The sequence below is a fragment of the Cicer arietinum genome, chromosome 4 (genome assembly GCF_000331145.2).
Source record: "Cicer arietinum cultivar CDC Frontier isolate Library 1 chromosome 4, Cicar.CDCFrontier_v2.0, whole genome shotgun sequence".
Classification (NCBI taxonomy): Eukaryota; Viridiplantae; Streptophyta; class Magnoliopsida; order Fabales; family Fabaceae; genus Cicer; species Cicer arietinum.
Window position 1 is genome coordinate 49,692,344 of NC_021163.2, and position 16,781 is coordinate 49,709,124.

At 31.7% G+C, this 16,781-nt stretch overlaps 1 protein-coding gene across 1 annotated transcript; it reads left to right on the plus strand.

Moving 5' to 3' along the window:
• The first annotated feature begins 12,254 nt into the window (after window positions 1–12,254).
• Window positions 12,255–16,653, plus strand: LOC101504056 (NADH dehydrogenase [ubiquinone] flavoprotein 1, mitochondrial). Its single transcript, XM_004497802.3, has 3 exons — window positions 12,255–12,415; window positions 13,466–14,940; window positions 16,310–16,653. Exon 2 carries the CDS (start codon window positions 13,477–13,479, stop codon window positions 14,926–14,928), a length of 1,452 nt encoding a protein of 483 aa, XP_004497859.1. The 5' UTR covers window positions 12,255–12,415; window positions 13,466–13,476; the 3' UTR covers window positions 14,929–14,940; window positions 16,310–16,653.
• Window positions 16,654–16,781: the final 128 nt, after the last annotated feature.

Consider the following 16,781-nt stretch of genomic DNA (forward strand, 5'->3'; position numbering starts at 1 on the left):
ATGAGAACTCCTGAATCTATAAGTAGAAAACTAAGTGCTTTCATGATAAGATATTTCTAGGAAATAATTTTCCACTAACCAAAAAGTTTTACTGTTCTTGAAAAAATGTCCACCTACACTGAAGTATGAACAGAGCTCTCCTTACTCTTATTTTATACATGTTACTTTCATTGAGGAAAATGTGTAATTTAAGTATGGGGGTATTGTTTAGGATTTTATTTGTTATAGGATTTAAAAAAAATATAATAATAATAATTTTCTCAACAAAAAAAAACCAAACATAAATAAAAAAAAATGTGCATTGCATTGCATGCTTTTTCATAAGATTTTGTGGGTGCAAAATGTTGTGAGTTATATTGAGTTTTCGGCATGATTGGATAGTATCTTTACATTCTTGGTACAATAAGTTGGATTAGAACACTAAATTGTGTATCATATGTGATTAACTTTTGTGAGATTTTGAGCCTTATTATGGATGAAATACATTTTTTTTTTCATTTTCTTTTTTCTTGTGTGTGATTTCACTCATGATTGCTAGTTATGCTAGAACTTGACTCTTGTCTGCATGCATATATTGAAATGATCTAGGCTCAACTGGTTTGTTTGGTTAGATTTGAGGTTTATTAAAAAGAGAAAAAAAATTGATGAATAAATGAGGAAAATGGTTTCATGGTGAAAAAAAAAGAATGTGAGAATAAAAGTTAATGATATTTTGTTGAGTTACCTCTCAATGTTATTTTTTTCTCTTGATCATTACTCCTTTATCCTTTTTGATTTTTAGCTCTAGTCGCCTTAGGAATATCTCACCCTTACATTGGCTCCGCTACAATCTTAATAAAGACTTTTAATCATTATGTGCATATGTTCCAAATATAGATGTTAGAGGCTTGTCAAGCCTATGGTAGTGCTAGCTTTAATGATGTTCTTTTAGTGTAAACAATACCCTAAACACTTGAATGGTTGAGAGAATTTTATATCTTGTGAGGACTCTATCACTTATGATGCACTCTTTAGTTAATTTGTCTTCTTATTTGCCTTGGTTGCGATAAAAAGCTATTCATGATTGCCTTAAGCTAGAATTTTTTTCCACTCACCACTTTGCATTCTTGAGAATATTTGGAATTGCATGCATTGCTTTGCTTGGAGTTCAAATGTTTAAGTGCGGGGGAATTTGATCAAAGCATTTGGACACATGTTTTTAGATTTTTACTTTGACATTTTTAAATTTTTTTTATAGCCTAGATTAATTTTTTAGCTTGTTTATAAACTTTTGGTTGAAATTGAATTTTAATTTTATTATTTGCATATTGATCCCTGCTCGCTCTGTAGATCATAACTTGAGCTCTAGATATCGAATTAACGCATGCGAGCAGATGTTGAAAAGCTAAAAATAAGAGCTAGAACTTTTGTGTTGGAATAAAAACCCAATGTCAAACTTTACTATGTTTAAATTGCAGATTACGTGATCTAAGTTCTGAGTATTCTACCCTGCACCCCCACGCCAAAACCTGCCACCCCCTTAATCAACGCGAAAATACATTTTTGCCCTTCAGTAAAACCTTCAATTTTTTTTACCACTCATTTTTTCACCTCCTCTTTCGAAACTTTAAAGAATTCATCGTAACTTTCAAATATTTCCAAATTTTTGAAATAAAAAAAGTAAGTGCACTCGAACTTTTTATACTTCGAAATAAATTTTTTCAAATTTTCGAGAGTTTCGAAACTTTCGAAATAGAAATTTTCCAGATTTTCAAACTTTTGAAAATTTCTAGATTTATAAACTTTTGAAACTTTCTAGATTTGGAAACTTTTGAAGCTTTCCAAATTTTTGAAATGTAATTCTTACTTCAAAAATTTAACACTCCCAAAAATATTTGAAACTTTCGGAAGTTTTTAATTTTCGATATAAGGATTACATTTCAAAAATTTGGAAAATTTCGAAAGTTTCCAAATATAGAAAATTTCGAAATTTTCTCTATTTCGAAAGTTTCAGATTTTTGAAGGTATGAAACATTCGAGTACCACTTTATTTTTTTATTTTAAAAATTTGAAAATATTCGAAAGTTAAGGATAATTATTTATAAGTTTCGAAAAATGAGGTGAAAAAATGAATGGTAAAAAAAATTGAAGGTTTTATAGAAGGACCAAATTGTATTTTCACGTAGATTGAGGGAGTAACAGGTTTAGGTGCAAGTGTGGATGGTAGAGTACTCCTAAGTTCTTTCGTAATAATTTAAAGTAGGGGACCACTTGTTTTAAAGCCCAAAATCGAGTACTATATATTGGAAGTTTTCCTTTTTTACAAAGACGCATTTTTGGTTCAGAAACATTTAAGTAGTTTTTATTTTATTTTCACGGAAGACTAATTTTCTCATATTGATCCACTATTTCAAAGTTTCATCAACACCTTGAGATTCAGTTTATAATGTTAATTTCGAATTATGATTCTATTTCTCTTTATTCGATTATATTGTTATTCTGATTGCTTAATTCAAATTTCAATAAGATTGATAAAATTAATTTGACATAATTCGGTTTCTATATTAATTAAATTATAGTTTTACGACCCTTGATTGTTAACTATAATACATCGATGATTGTGATGCTTAATCCAATCAAAGAAATCAAATTCACATAGAGTTGATTACATTTGTTTGATCAATTCTATAATCAAATAGGAAAAGACACTTCACATTCACTCAATCACTCATACACATTTTTCATGCAACACAAAACTAAGAACGTTCTGGTTTTACAAAAGAACATTCTGGTTATTTTCTTTTAAAGACAAAATTAAAATAGGTTATTTTCCACAGTCCAAACCACAATTTAAAGAGTATCAAGACTGCTCAACTAAGTGGTCTAGCCTAGAAATCGAGTTGAATGCCCAAATGAGAAAACAACCTCCAAATTGATGACCAAATCAATTTCCAAATTGATGAGTTGTGAGGAAGGAAAAGTACATTGTACTTACATTATTCTGTAGAAAGCTCTACATAATTCTAATTTGAAACAGTACAAACTGACATTTCACATCTCATTCACCCACTCATTCATGTTTTCCAACAGACTCAAAAGCAAAAACATTAGTCGTTTCTCAAAAATGTTATGGACATCAATATAAACATGTGTTTAATTATTTTAAAACATATCTGACACTTGGAAAATGTGTCCAACAACTATATTCAATTTAAATTGAATATTCAAAGTATTTTATCATTTATAAATTGAAGATCAATTGGAAGATTAAGGCAAAAGTTCAATTTACAAATCTACCAACACTTGTTCAAGTAATAACAAGTCAAAAAATCTTCAAGCAAACTCCAGTTCTCTTCACTATATTTGTGGATCATCATTTATTGATTTTGTATTTATTTATCTCAAACAAGTGTTGAGAAGTTTCAAGATTCCAAACACTTTTATCATACACATCATTTATAACTCAAGTCTATCTTTTATGTTAGATTGAGTGTGTTTGTAAAAATCCTTTCTAGATTGAAAGGTGACTGTAAAAATCCTTTCTAGGGTGAAATATGAAGATTGTAATTGATCAAGGTGTGATCAAGAGAAAAGGTGTGAAGGCTAACATTATGGTTCTAAAGCGCATAGTGAAAATCTCACGGTTGTGATGACTAGACTAGCCCAAGTTGGGTGAACCAATAAACTTTTTGTGTGATCTTTTTATTCCTTATCTTTAATTATTTGCACACATAAATCACACTTCATTATAAACTAATTTATTTTATTTACTTCTAACATATCTAGAACATTCTATTTCAACCAAATCTTGAGTTAATTTAAATTAAGCACAAGAATTAATATTTCAAAAGGGTCACAATTCAAACACCATTATCTTGTGATTGACATTGCTACTACACTAGTAACATTTCCATACGTAACTTCATCATAAGAATTAGTCATAATAACACAAATCTGTACTAAAACACAGTTAAGTACTTAACTTTGAGACCAAGCTCTATGCCAATTGTAAAAAGAGAAACACAAGCAATGTAGGTTTGAATTGTGTTTTATTTTAAAACCATTTATAAAAAGACTAAACTAAAGTAATGAAAACAGAGCGGATAAGTAGCAAAATATAGTAACACAACCAATTTATCTTGGTTCACCACCAACACGATAGTTACAACAGTCATTTCAACCTAAAAGATTTAATCCACTAATTCACCACTGAATCACACTTTCACTGAACACCTACTAGTCAAATTGAATGTGTTGAAGTCTTCTCAACCTTCTAGCTTAGTATAGTTGAGTTTTTGAGGGATGAAACCACTACTATGCTAGGTTACAAAAGAAGGTTTAAGGGTTTTATGAATAACTCTTACAAGATGATGCTTACAATGTTGTATTCTCAGAAAAAACTATTTCTTAGCACTTAGATAAAACAAATAATTAAGAGGAAGAGTGTGGAGACGACTGCGTTATGGTTATTGCAGTGCATTATTTCTTGTATTTTCCAAGTGCGGAGTGCACGTTCTTTTATAGAGATCTTTAGGGTTTCTGGTCGTTGTTCTGATTAAAAGAAATCAACATGTATCATGAAGATTCGTATATTGATAAGAAGACATGAATCAATGCAAAAACCAACCCCTTTGATAAGTTGTCTTCATTCTTAGTGCAAATTAGTAAGAACGATTTCTTCATTAGCAAAATGTTCTTTTGCTTTTTGTGAAGAGAACGCTCTTGGTGTGAAATCTTCAGCTTGTACCACCTCTAAGTCAATTAATATAGAAACATAGGAAAAGAGAAAACTTATGACTCTTACTTGTACTTGTTTTTGTCTTTTGGTGCTTTGCAAGTGGGAGAACAACAAAAATATTCTCTTCAAAATTGTGGGCCGCCTTTGGAATGTCAAGGTATGCGTTGTCTTTCTCATATTGGTCTAAAGAAAATCTAGAAATAGTTCTAGCATCTATGTTGAATCATTCAAAGCTTATATGACATATTCCGTTTGTATGGTACAATAAAGAATGTTGATGACTCTTTATCATATGCATATTTTTCATTGTTTTTAGTTTTACTTATCTTTAATATTAGTTAATTTAAGGAGTTATTTGATATATTTTGTTAATTTTAGTTCTTTGATTTAATAAAATGTTTATGTTCTTATTTCCTTGATTAAGTAGAGATTTTTCGTAGTTTTGCGTTGTTTCTTTGTTTTAGTGTAACGCTGAATTTTGGTGAGAAATCAACATGATCTATGTGGAGTATTTCAGCCATATTTGAAGTTGTAGATATCCAATTGAAGTCCAACCAAGTGCAAATGAAAGCCAAGATCCATAGCTACAACTTTTATGCACACATCGGAACCAAATCCAGACTCAAAAGAGAAGACAAATGCCGAAAACGTCAAACCGAATAAGTTGTGCACGCTGAAGACTATGTCGATTCACGCTTGAAGCGCAATGGCTGCACCTGGGGCGCATGGCACGTGACAACATACATTAAAATGCATTTTTTTTCTTCACTTTCTATGTATCTTTTTGACTATTGGGAAGTTGGGAGAGTTGTGCCCCAGCAGAGAAACTCAAAGACGACCGTTTCTAACACCATTAGAGCAGTTTTATCAAGAATCATTCATGAATCTTTCTTGTAATTCTTCTCTAATCTTTATCTCTTTTACCTCTGTCATGAATAACTAAACATATTTGTTAGGATTGAGTTTAACAAGATGAAACCTTTATTTTTCTAATTTGATTTCTAGTTATATGAGTTAGTTTATTGAATTATTTTTCTCATCTCTGTGCTTAATGATTTTTATTGATTGATCAACATTAAAATGCTATATGATTCGTATTTTGAAACGGAAGTGGACTTAACGAATGCTTGAGATGAGAAATTCATGAATTTGTAGTATAGGGATAAATGCAGGTCATGAAACCAATTAAATTAGTTGCAAAGGCAATAGTTTAACAAGAGAATTCCTGTTCGCTAAGGCTTAATTCTAATCTTAAATCCAATATGAAATTATGGGTTACTTTGGAATTAAAGGTTCTCTCACTAAGACATTAGGGTAAAAATAAAAAAGAGAATTCAGTGATAATTTAATAAAGGAATTCAGTAACTAGAACCAAATTAAACACCAAGGTTGGATTCGAAGTGCAACTCATCCCTGACATTTTTCTTAGTATAAAGGATCAATTTTATTACCGTTGTTAATTTTAAATATTATTTCAATCAATTCGGAAACGTTTTGTTCAATTTTCGTAATTAAATATGATTCATTAGTAAAACTCAATATTTGAGTTCGACAATCGGTACTACCATTTTAATTATTACTTGCAACGATTCAATATAACTATTTAATTATAATTTATTTACTTAATTGAATTTCCGGGGATTGCCATATAACTATTGAATTATAATTTATTTACTTAATTGAATTTTTTTTTGCACTGCAATAATTTTTTTTATTTATTTTATTTTTAATTAAAAAAACGGTATTTCTTTTATTTTTTATTTTTATTTGTTGAGCTTGCTAATGTCGTGTGCTAATGGTTTATCTCTTCTTTGTTTGAGATAACTATTCGTTGTAGATCATAGAAGATTGTAATGATGATATTCTACTAATATTATAGGAACAGGGTGATATTTATCTTATATATGCTATATTACCGATAATTGAGGGACAAATCTTGAGAGATACGTTTTTAAAAGATCTCCCTCAGATGCGACCTCTTAGGTGTGACTTTTGCGGAGAAGGACATAGGAATTGAACTTGTTTTGATGACTATGTCGCACTATTAGAATATGAAAAAGTTTTGGTCAAAGAAGTAGAAGACGACAAATGTTATATTAAAAAGATCAATTGGGAACAAATTCTACCTCCTAAAATTCTATCTAAAGAATCAGATGACAAAGACTTTCACATTACATACTTTTTGGTTGAATTCATGAAGAATAACATGGTTTCAATTGAAAGATTTGAAAGTCAATGTGAGAGGTTATTTGAGCAAGTGGCTAAGTTTGAGAAGATGGAGGAGAAGTTGAAGATGATTTCATTGTTGTGGTAGAAGAAGATAAGCAAGAGGAAAAGACGAACGAGGAGAAGAAAAAAGAAGAGATTGATGAAGTTCGAGATTCAATCTATGCATTGTTTATCAATGTCCAATTGAAAAGGACTTGGAAGCAACATCATTTATTTATCAAGTTCATGAAATTTCTACCAAACAAAAAGAAGAAGATGGGTGATGTGTTCTTCATGTCATATATGCCACCTTGACAATAGTTGAGGTGTCAAGCTAATGACTTTAAAGAAACGCTTCGTGGGAGACAACCCACAGGTAGATGTAACTTTTATTTTTGCAATCTTATTTTTGTTATTTGAATTTATTTCTTTTCAAGTGCACTATGAGGAAGAATTGTTAACAACTTGCATTTGATCTTAAGTTTTATGTTTGAAATTTTGAAATTTAAACTCTATTTATTTGCTCATATCATTGCTCAATTCGATGAGTTTCGGTAATGCATGCATTGTTGATTACTCCTTGGTTGTCAAGGTCTCACCTTGTCATTTTCTAAAATATAAATAAATAACTTTTGCAGTGGCATGTTTGGCATTATTTTGACAGTTCATACTCTTTCTTATTATCCTAGATGTGAGCTTTTGAGCCTAAACACGTTAATTCCTTGTTGTGTGATTATCCAGACATGTGTTATCCCTTCAGAACTTGCACTAATTTTGACTTGTATCACTTGTAATTTATGCATACACTAAGGCATTTTATTTGGTCGTTTGAGCCTTTCTAACTGCCTTATAAATTTTTTATCCTTTCCTAGCCCCTTTGAGCCTTGCTCTTTTATTTCAGTTACTAGTCACATTACCACCCAAAGACCTGACTTTATTAAATCACCTTACTTTGAGTTAGGTAGAAAAAAAAGAGAACATCTCATCTTGGTAAAATTCTAAGTTTGGGGTTGCTCATGAGATAACAACCTTTTAAGTTTGTGGTGATGGTTCTCAAAAATAAATAAAAAAATAAAAAATTAATCTTAAGTAGAAGAGTGTGAAGGAAAAAAAAAGTAGTAGAATAATTTGAAAATTTGAACCTAACTCCAAGTAGTAAAGCCTACTATCCCAAAATGTTCTACCATTACTTAAGCCCCATTACAACCCGAAAGCCCCATTACTTAAGCCCCATTACTATAATTTTTTCAAGCTTATGGTAGTGTGATACATGTTCTAGGATTTTGAGTGATAATTTAATAACCCTTGCTAAACACCTGAGAGAAATTTTTGTGAGATGTGTGAAGAGAGAGTTGAATTTGATGAATGAATGCTAAAGTGTAGAAATTGTGTTGTTTTTTTTGTAAGTAACCATGGAACATGATGAATGTTTTGTAGTAGCTAAAATTTTGAGAATTGAGTTTGATTTGATTTGAGAAATTGAGTTTAAATTTGATTTGAGAAATTGAATTTAAATTTGATTTTAACTGTACCAAATCTAAAATTAATTGTTGCTTAGGACAAACCATAAATTAAGTTTGGGGTTGTGATGACTCTTCATCATATGCATATTTTTCATTGTTTTTAGTTTTATTTATCTCTAATCATTAGTTAATTTAAGGAGTTATTTGATATATTTTGTTGATTTTAGTTCCTTGATTTAATGAAATGTTTATGTTCTTATTTTCTTGGTTAAGTAGAGATTTTTCGTAGTTTTGCGTTGTTTCTTTGTTTTAGTGCAGTGCTAAATTTTGGTGAGAAATCAACATGATATATGTTGATTATTTCAGCCATATTTGAAGTTGTAGATGTCCAATTGTTGTCAAACCAAGTGCAAATGAAAGACAAGATCCATATCTACAACTCTCATGAAGACACTGGAACCCAATTCAGACTCAAAAGAGGAGACAAATGCAGAAAACGTCAAACCGAAGAAGTTGTGCGCCTGTAGCGCAACAGCTGCGCTTGAGGCGCATTTCCACGCTGAAGACTCTGTCGATTCACGCTTGAAGCGCAACAGCTGCGCCTGAGACACGTGACACGCAACATCATACATTAAAATGCATTTTTTTTTTCACTTTATAGGGGTCTTTTTTACTATTGGGAAGTTGAAAGACTTGTGTTCTAGCAGAGAAACTCAAAGACGGTCGTTTCTCATCTCTGTGCTTAATGTTTTTTATTGCTTGATCAATATTAAAATGTTATATGGTTCGTATTTTGAAACGGAAGTGGACTTTACGAATGTTTGAGATGAGAAATTCATGAATTTGTAGTCTAGGGATAGATGCAGGTCATGAAACCAATTAAATTAGTTGCAAATGCAATAGTTTAATAAGAGAATTCTTGTACGGTAAAACTTAATTATAATCTTAAATCCACTAAGGAATTAAGAGTTACTTTGAAATTAAAGGTTCTGTTACTAAGACATTAGGGCAAGAATAATAAATAGAATTAGGTAATAATTTAATAAAGAAATTCAGTAACTAGGATCAAATTAGACACTAAAGTTGGATTTAAAGTGAAACTCATCTCTGACATTTTTCTTAGTATAAAGGATCAATTTTATTACCGTTGTTAATTTTAAATATTATTTCAATCAATTCGGAAACATTTTGTTCAATTTTCGTAATTAAATATAATTCAATAGTAAAACGCAATATTTGAGTTCAACACTCGGTACTACCGTTTTAATTATTACTTACAACAATTTAGTACACTTGCTGAAAAGCTATTAAATGTCGTTCATTTTGTTCTTCAATCGCCCTAGTTCATAAATGTTATCTTAAATGAAATATTATTAAAATATCTTCAACGTCAAAATTGGTCCTTGTCCATTATTGAGATGACTTAAATGCATTTATGGTGCTTAAAAATGCTTCAACATATGAAAATGTTTTCTGTCATCATTTTTCAGCAAGCAAAATGTTCTTCATCAACCAGCATAATGTTTTGTCTTTGTGTTTTTAGAGTGATAACTATGTTCTTTTATGAATAAGATGTTTAGATTAAAATCAAATATTGTTTCAATCTTAAAACACTCAAAAACATAAGTTAGATCACAAGATGACCAGATTCTTAAAAATATAATAACATATGTTTGTCATTTTTAAAACATAAAATTGGGATTTTGCCTCAGTATAATGGACCTTTCTTGTAATTGTGTTGTGGCAAATGTAGTGAGTTTCTCGTACCAATTACGATTTTCTCGCTTAATCGTATAAAGATTTAACAAGTTTACACACTTAGTTAGGCTTTGAGAACAACCATTAAACATCTTCTTGTAAATCACCATGAAAACATTCATTGTTTACTTTGATTTGGTGTAGATGTCGCTTACGTGTAGAGGCTAAGACCAAAACAAAGCAAACTGTATTGAGCTTACCCGCAGGTGTAAAGGTATCAAAGTAAACAACCTTTCTACTTGGTTGTAATCTTTTGCAAGTTGCAACCAAACGGTCTTTGAAATGTTTAATAAGCCCATCTACACCGGTGCTTAATCTTATAGACCCACATGTTGCCTATAGGCTCAACATTAGGAGGGAGATCAACTAGTTTACACATGTCAGCTTTGTTCAAAGCAGCAGTTCTGCTGTGTGAGATGTGAGGGACCAAGAAAAATGACAGTGGGAAGAAGAAAGATTAGACTAAGAAACAAATATGAAAGTTAGATAAGGAGTACCTAAGAAAGAATGGTTAGCGGAATAAGAGAAGGAGTTGCAAAAAGTAATCTTGAAGATGAGATAGTTGAAGCCTAATTCTTGATGATTGGCATAAGGAAGGTACAAGTATTAGTGGTGGGAAGAAAATATGTCGTGTCATCATATGTTGTACTACGAACAATAGAGGTAGTAACAAGGTAAACCTCTTCCATATTTAAGATATGTTAGATATTTACGTTTAACCATATTATTTTATTGAAGAGATTCAATGCAAGATATTTGGTGAATAATGTCTTTAGAGGCGTATAATTTGGAGAGTAAAAATTCATGACAATTATCTATCGTAACATATTTTGACAAAATATGATCTTGTGATTCACTTAGATAAAATAAGTGCATTGATACTTTAGCTCTTAGTTTTCAAAAGAAATATTATCCATATAGCTGTCTCTATATCAACATTCTCTCAAGTTCTCTCGTTCTCCTTCTTCATCCACCAAAAATGAGTCACTTGAAACCATTTATTTAGTTCAAAATCTCCATCTACATAATTGTTTTTTCATTTTTATTTAAATACTTAATTTCTACGTAAATATTTGTTATTCTTTCACATTTTTATGTGAGTTGTTGTTTGAGTATGACTATATTTTGTTCGTCATCTTAGTGCATCATTGGTTAATTTTGCATCTTTTTGCGGTGTTCATTTAATTTAGATTAACAAATCAACTTCAATCTATCACATATTCATCCAATGAAATAGTCATCAACACTACAAATCTTATAACATGAGTTTTTCGATATCTTTGATTGTCATATTTGTATACACTTTATCGATCAATACTACTAACTCAAATGTCATGAGTTTGTTCGCATGCTCATTCTCTTCAATTTTATCAATGTTTAATTATTTTTTATTTTTTTATATGTAGTCCACCAATTTAAATGAACAAATATATTTGGCTTAAATATAATTTTGGTCATTTATCTTTTACCAAATTAGTATTCGTTTTAATCATTTATATTTTTTTAATTCATTTTCGTCATTTCTCTTTTATAAATAATAAGTGTTAGTCTTTTTAGTCATAACCCTTTAAAAAATTTATATGATTACTGTCATGAACCGTTGGTGTAATTTTGGATCAGTTATAAAGTTAAATATGCAAACTTGACAAGGTCAGAATAAAAATGTATAGAACCTTAATAAATATTCTTCATTTCAAAGAATTTATATCTATTTCAAAGCATGCTAAAAGAACTTTTTCAAGTGCAAACCTATTTATTGAATTAAATATATATATATATATATATATATATATATATTTTATATATTATAGTATAGACATATTTGTAATTCTTAAAATGAATTCCAATGACAAGATGTTGTTATAACTTTTGTTGTTGTGAAAATAAAAATAATTAAAATATATTATTTCTAAAAAATAAAAGACAAAAAATTAATAAAAATTAAAAATAAATATTAGATAAAAAGTTAATAACACCCAAAATTGTATTTAAGCTAATATGTTTTTTAATAAAAAAATCTAATCATTTTTTTTGTTTGCCAAAACGCTCATGTCTCTTTCTGCATTCAAACCTCGACAACCTCTTTTCCGAAAAGTGCAACGTGGCTAAACAAAGGCCCAAAGTGTAACCAAACCCAAGTTTACATTGTTTGTAAATCGAAAAAACAAAAACTAGAACAAAAAGAAGAACAAAAAATACAGAATCAACAAGAAGCTCCATTTTCAACACTTCCGAGATCCCAGTGAAGTGATCAACTTCATCTCCACCGGTATGTTAATGCTCTCTTCCATTTCATTTTTTTCTCTGCTTTTTAGTTTATCTTATTCTAAACACTTATCTTAATTTACTTTCAAGCTCAAATCTATCTCATAGTTTCAGTTTTCATCCGATTTTCGCTACAAACACACTCATGGTTACAATTCGCGTGCATTTCAATCTGAATCACAATTGATTTCTTCACAGATTTGCAGACACATCATGCCCACAACGCTTTTAATTGTTTCTAGGGTTTCAATATTTTCCCCAGAATCATTATTTTGCAGTTTTTATGTATAAATTATTGTGTTGACATTTTGATAGTTCCAAATTTTGATTTTTTGTTGTTTGTTTGCATCTGATTGCTTTGGGTGCTTTGGGATTGGGGTTATATGTGCCTGGCTTGATGGGTGCTGTTTGTTGGAAGCTGTTGTGTTATGAGGATTCTCTGTTTAATATGGTTTGGTCTGAATTGGATTGTTGATAAGTAATTGATCTAGGAAGCACAGAGTTCGACACCGCTAATGTAAAAAATATAGGACCCTTACTCACATTTATTTATTTTTTATATTTTAATTAAATAAAATATGAACATTATTATTTATAAAAGAGCTAGATTGTGAATCAAAATACATATGTGCATCTAAATTGAGCAATTTGTTTCATTATAAAATAATTATGAAAATGATACAATAGTTTTTCACCTTCATCCATCCATCTACTATTGAAATGCTAAACATGATATAATCAAATTTAATGTCTTTAACCCTTGTGTCTGAGATGTGTCTAGGGGAGTCTAACGTGTGTCGAAGAAAAGAATTTTTTTGGGACACTAGTTTGAGTTGTTGGACAGGTGTCTTACGAATGTCATATGCTTTTGAATTCCCAGTTGGGTTTGAACTTTGTAAAATGATTAATTGGTAATTTGAAAGCCTGTCTTTGAGTTTTGATTCATGTGCTTTGATTTTATTGGTTAGTCCCAAATTTAATAGCCAATTTTACTAGCATTGTTTGCATTGATAAACCCGAAATGTTTTGTTTGAAAACATGAAATTATTGCCAGGTAGGATAACCATGAGGGGCATTCTTTCTTTAAAGAGGGCAGTGTTGGTTCGACAACAGAGTGAGAAGGTGGGTCTTGGTTGTAGATTATTTAGCACTCAGGGTGCTTCAACTGCAAGTACTCCACAGCCTCCACCACCACCTCCACCTCCAGAGAAAACCCATTTTGGTGGACTTAAGGATGAGGACAGGATTTTTACCAACTTGTATGGGCTGCATGATCCTTTCCTGAAAGGTGCCATGAAACGGGGTGATTGGCACCGCACTAAAGATTTGGTTGTTAAGGGTACTGATTGGATTGTTAATGAAATGAAGAAGTCTGGCCTCCGCGGTCGTGGTGGTGCTGGTTTTCCTTCTGGCCTCAAATGGTCATTTATGCCAAAAGTATCTGATGGCCGTCCTTCTTACCTTGTTGTTAATGCTGATGAAAGTGAACCTGGTACTTGCAAAGACAGGGAAATTATGAGGCATGACCCGCATAAATTGTTAGAAGGTTGCTTAATTGCTGGAGTAGGAATGAGGGCTACTGCTGCTTACATCTACATCAGGGGTGAATATGTAAATGAACGTTTGAATCTTGAAAAGGCTAGGAAAGAGGCTTATGAAGCTGGTTTTTTGGGTAAGAATGCTTGTGGCTCAGGATATGATTTTGATGTTCATATCCACTATGGTGCTGGAGCTTATATTTGTGGTGAGGAAACAGCCCTCTTGGAGAGCCTTGAAGGGAAACAAGGTAAACCGAGATTGAAGCCCCCTTTCCCAGCCAATGCAGGGTTGTATGGTTGTCCAACCACTGTCACAAATGTTGAAACTGTAGCTGTCTCTCCAACTATTTTAAGGCGTGGGCCAGAATGGTTTGCCAGTTTTGGCAGAAAGAACAACGCCGGGACAAAGTTGTTCTGTGTGTCAGGACACGTGAACAAGCCTTGCACTGTTGAGGAGGAAATGAGTATACCATTGAAGGAGTTGATAGAGAGGCACTGTGGAGGAGTTAGAGGAGGATGGGACAATTTACTTGCTGTGATTCCAGGAGGATCGTCTGTTCCACTGATTCCAAAAAATATTTGTGATGATGTGATGATGGATTATGATGCTTTGAAGGCTGTCAATACAGGGTTAGGGACTGCAGCTGTGATTGTGATGGATAAGTCTACCGATGTTGTGGATGCCATTGCAAGGCTCTCGTATTTCTACAAACATGAAAGCTGTGGACAGTGCACACCATGCAGGGAGGGAACAGGATGGCTTTGGATGATCATGGAAAGAATGAAAGTTGGGAATGCCAAGCTAGAAGAAATTGATATGCTTCAGGAGTTGACTAAGCAAATTGAAGGTCACACAATCTGTGCCTTGGGTGATGCTGCTGCATGGCCAGTGCAGGGACTTATCAGGCATTTCAGGCCCGAGCTTGAGAGAAGGATTAGAGAGAATGCACAAAGGGAGTTGCTGCAGGCCTCTGGTTAGGCCTAGACTAAGGTTGGTCTCTAAATTATTTACCCTCATTTTGCTTTTTATCTCATTTATAGAAACAACTGATAAATAAACACAAGGGTATATAGATGAAAAAATGTATTTAGCTTAAATGGAAGGATCAGACTCAAATATATTAGTTTTTTTTTATGAAAAAATATATTAGTTGTTTAGGGAGGTATGAAAGATGGTTTTGGAAAACTTAAATGTTAGTTCTTGTAACTATGGTAGTATGTTATTCCTATGAAATGATAGATGCTGAATATTTATCTTAGAATTTGGGTTAGGTCTAACTAAACCATGCAAAACCGGTTGGTAAGGTGAAAGATGTCTCCCTTCTATAAACATATTTTCCAGCCATATCATCTAATGCGGGACTCTCAACGCCACCCCATCCCACCACACCCAGAACTGGGTATCTTGAGCATGACCTAAGTGGCCCAATAATGGATGACCCAACAGACCTAGGATACAATTGTGGGCCTAGCTCAACCCCACTAAACCGACTAGTAAGGAGAGGGACTTTTCCCACTTATAAACACTTTTTTGGTTATATCACATCAAATGTGAGACTCTCATCACTTTACATATTGTTGAAATCTCTTTTTAAGGACGCGGCATGTTAAATTTGACAGCTTAAATAAAGTTTTAAGTGTGTGGTTACTGGTTACATTTTTTAAGGAAGTTGGCTTTAAAAAAGCAATGATTTGAGGGTGGAAACTAGTTCCTGGAACTTTATATATTGTGTTCTGTTCCATTTATGAGAACTGCTTTTTATAAATTAAAACATGAAATTCCAGTAATCCATTTTAGTTTAGTAACATTTCTTGTGTTTAGAGGCTTGAATTTCTTTGCACGTGGAATTATTTCAGAAATTCATATATGGCTGAATTGGATATTCTTTTTTCTTAGCTTTAGTTTTTGTAACAGTTAGTTCTTATGCTGTCCACAGAACTATGTTTGTGTGATATGCTTTAGTAGGAATATAAATTCTAATATGAAAAGATATTTGTGGATAAGAAATGTAGTATGTAATGATTTTTATCTTTTGCTGTGCTAGAGTTCATCATGGGTTGTTTTTTGAGGCTCATTGCTATTGTTTAGGTTCTTTAGTTTTTGTCATCATGTGTCAAAACTCAAAAGCTATTGACCAGAAAATTAGCCTAAAGAATGCTGGATATATATATATATATACATTTTCTCAATATGTTGCCAGTTTTGTTATTTGGCTCAGATAGATTCATCCAAATATTCAAAAGTGAAAGGAAAATTTTATATTTAAATACCAACTATGCTGAAATTTTCATTTTTCCCAGTGAAGATCTGTCTGTATGATGCCTGATTGTTCTTTGCATTTGTGCCGTATTATGTGTAGGGGTGTGACTGTACTGGTGGATAGCACAAATCAAAATAAGGCAGTGCCAGTTATCATTTAGGAAAGATGAGTGGCTCAAGTTGCTGTGGATTTATTGCTACTTTTATTTGTTTTTATGCTGTAGCAATTATGGCTGGACCATATCAGAGAAACCTTCTGGGAGGATTTAAACTATGCTACCTAAACTTGTCATTTGGCACATTTTAATGTAATTTGTTAATAATAATATCTGTATACTGTCAATTAATTTTGAGAAACATATCATGGTTATGTTTGTTATTTATCAATGAATGATGAGGGATAATGTCCACTCACTGAATAGCCAATGTCTTTGATTTTGGGAATTAACTGTTCATTTGGATCAGCTTTTTATTTATTTATATGTTATTTATTTATTTGGATCAACTATTGTTCAAACAACCAAACCTCAACTTGCTTCTATGAAGTCTGTTCATTTATGAATAGGCTAAAA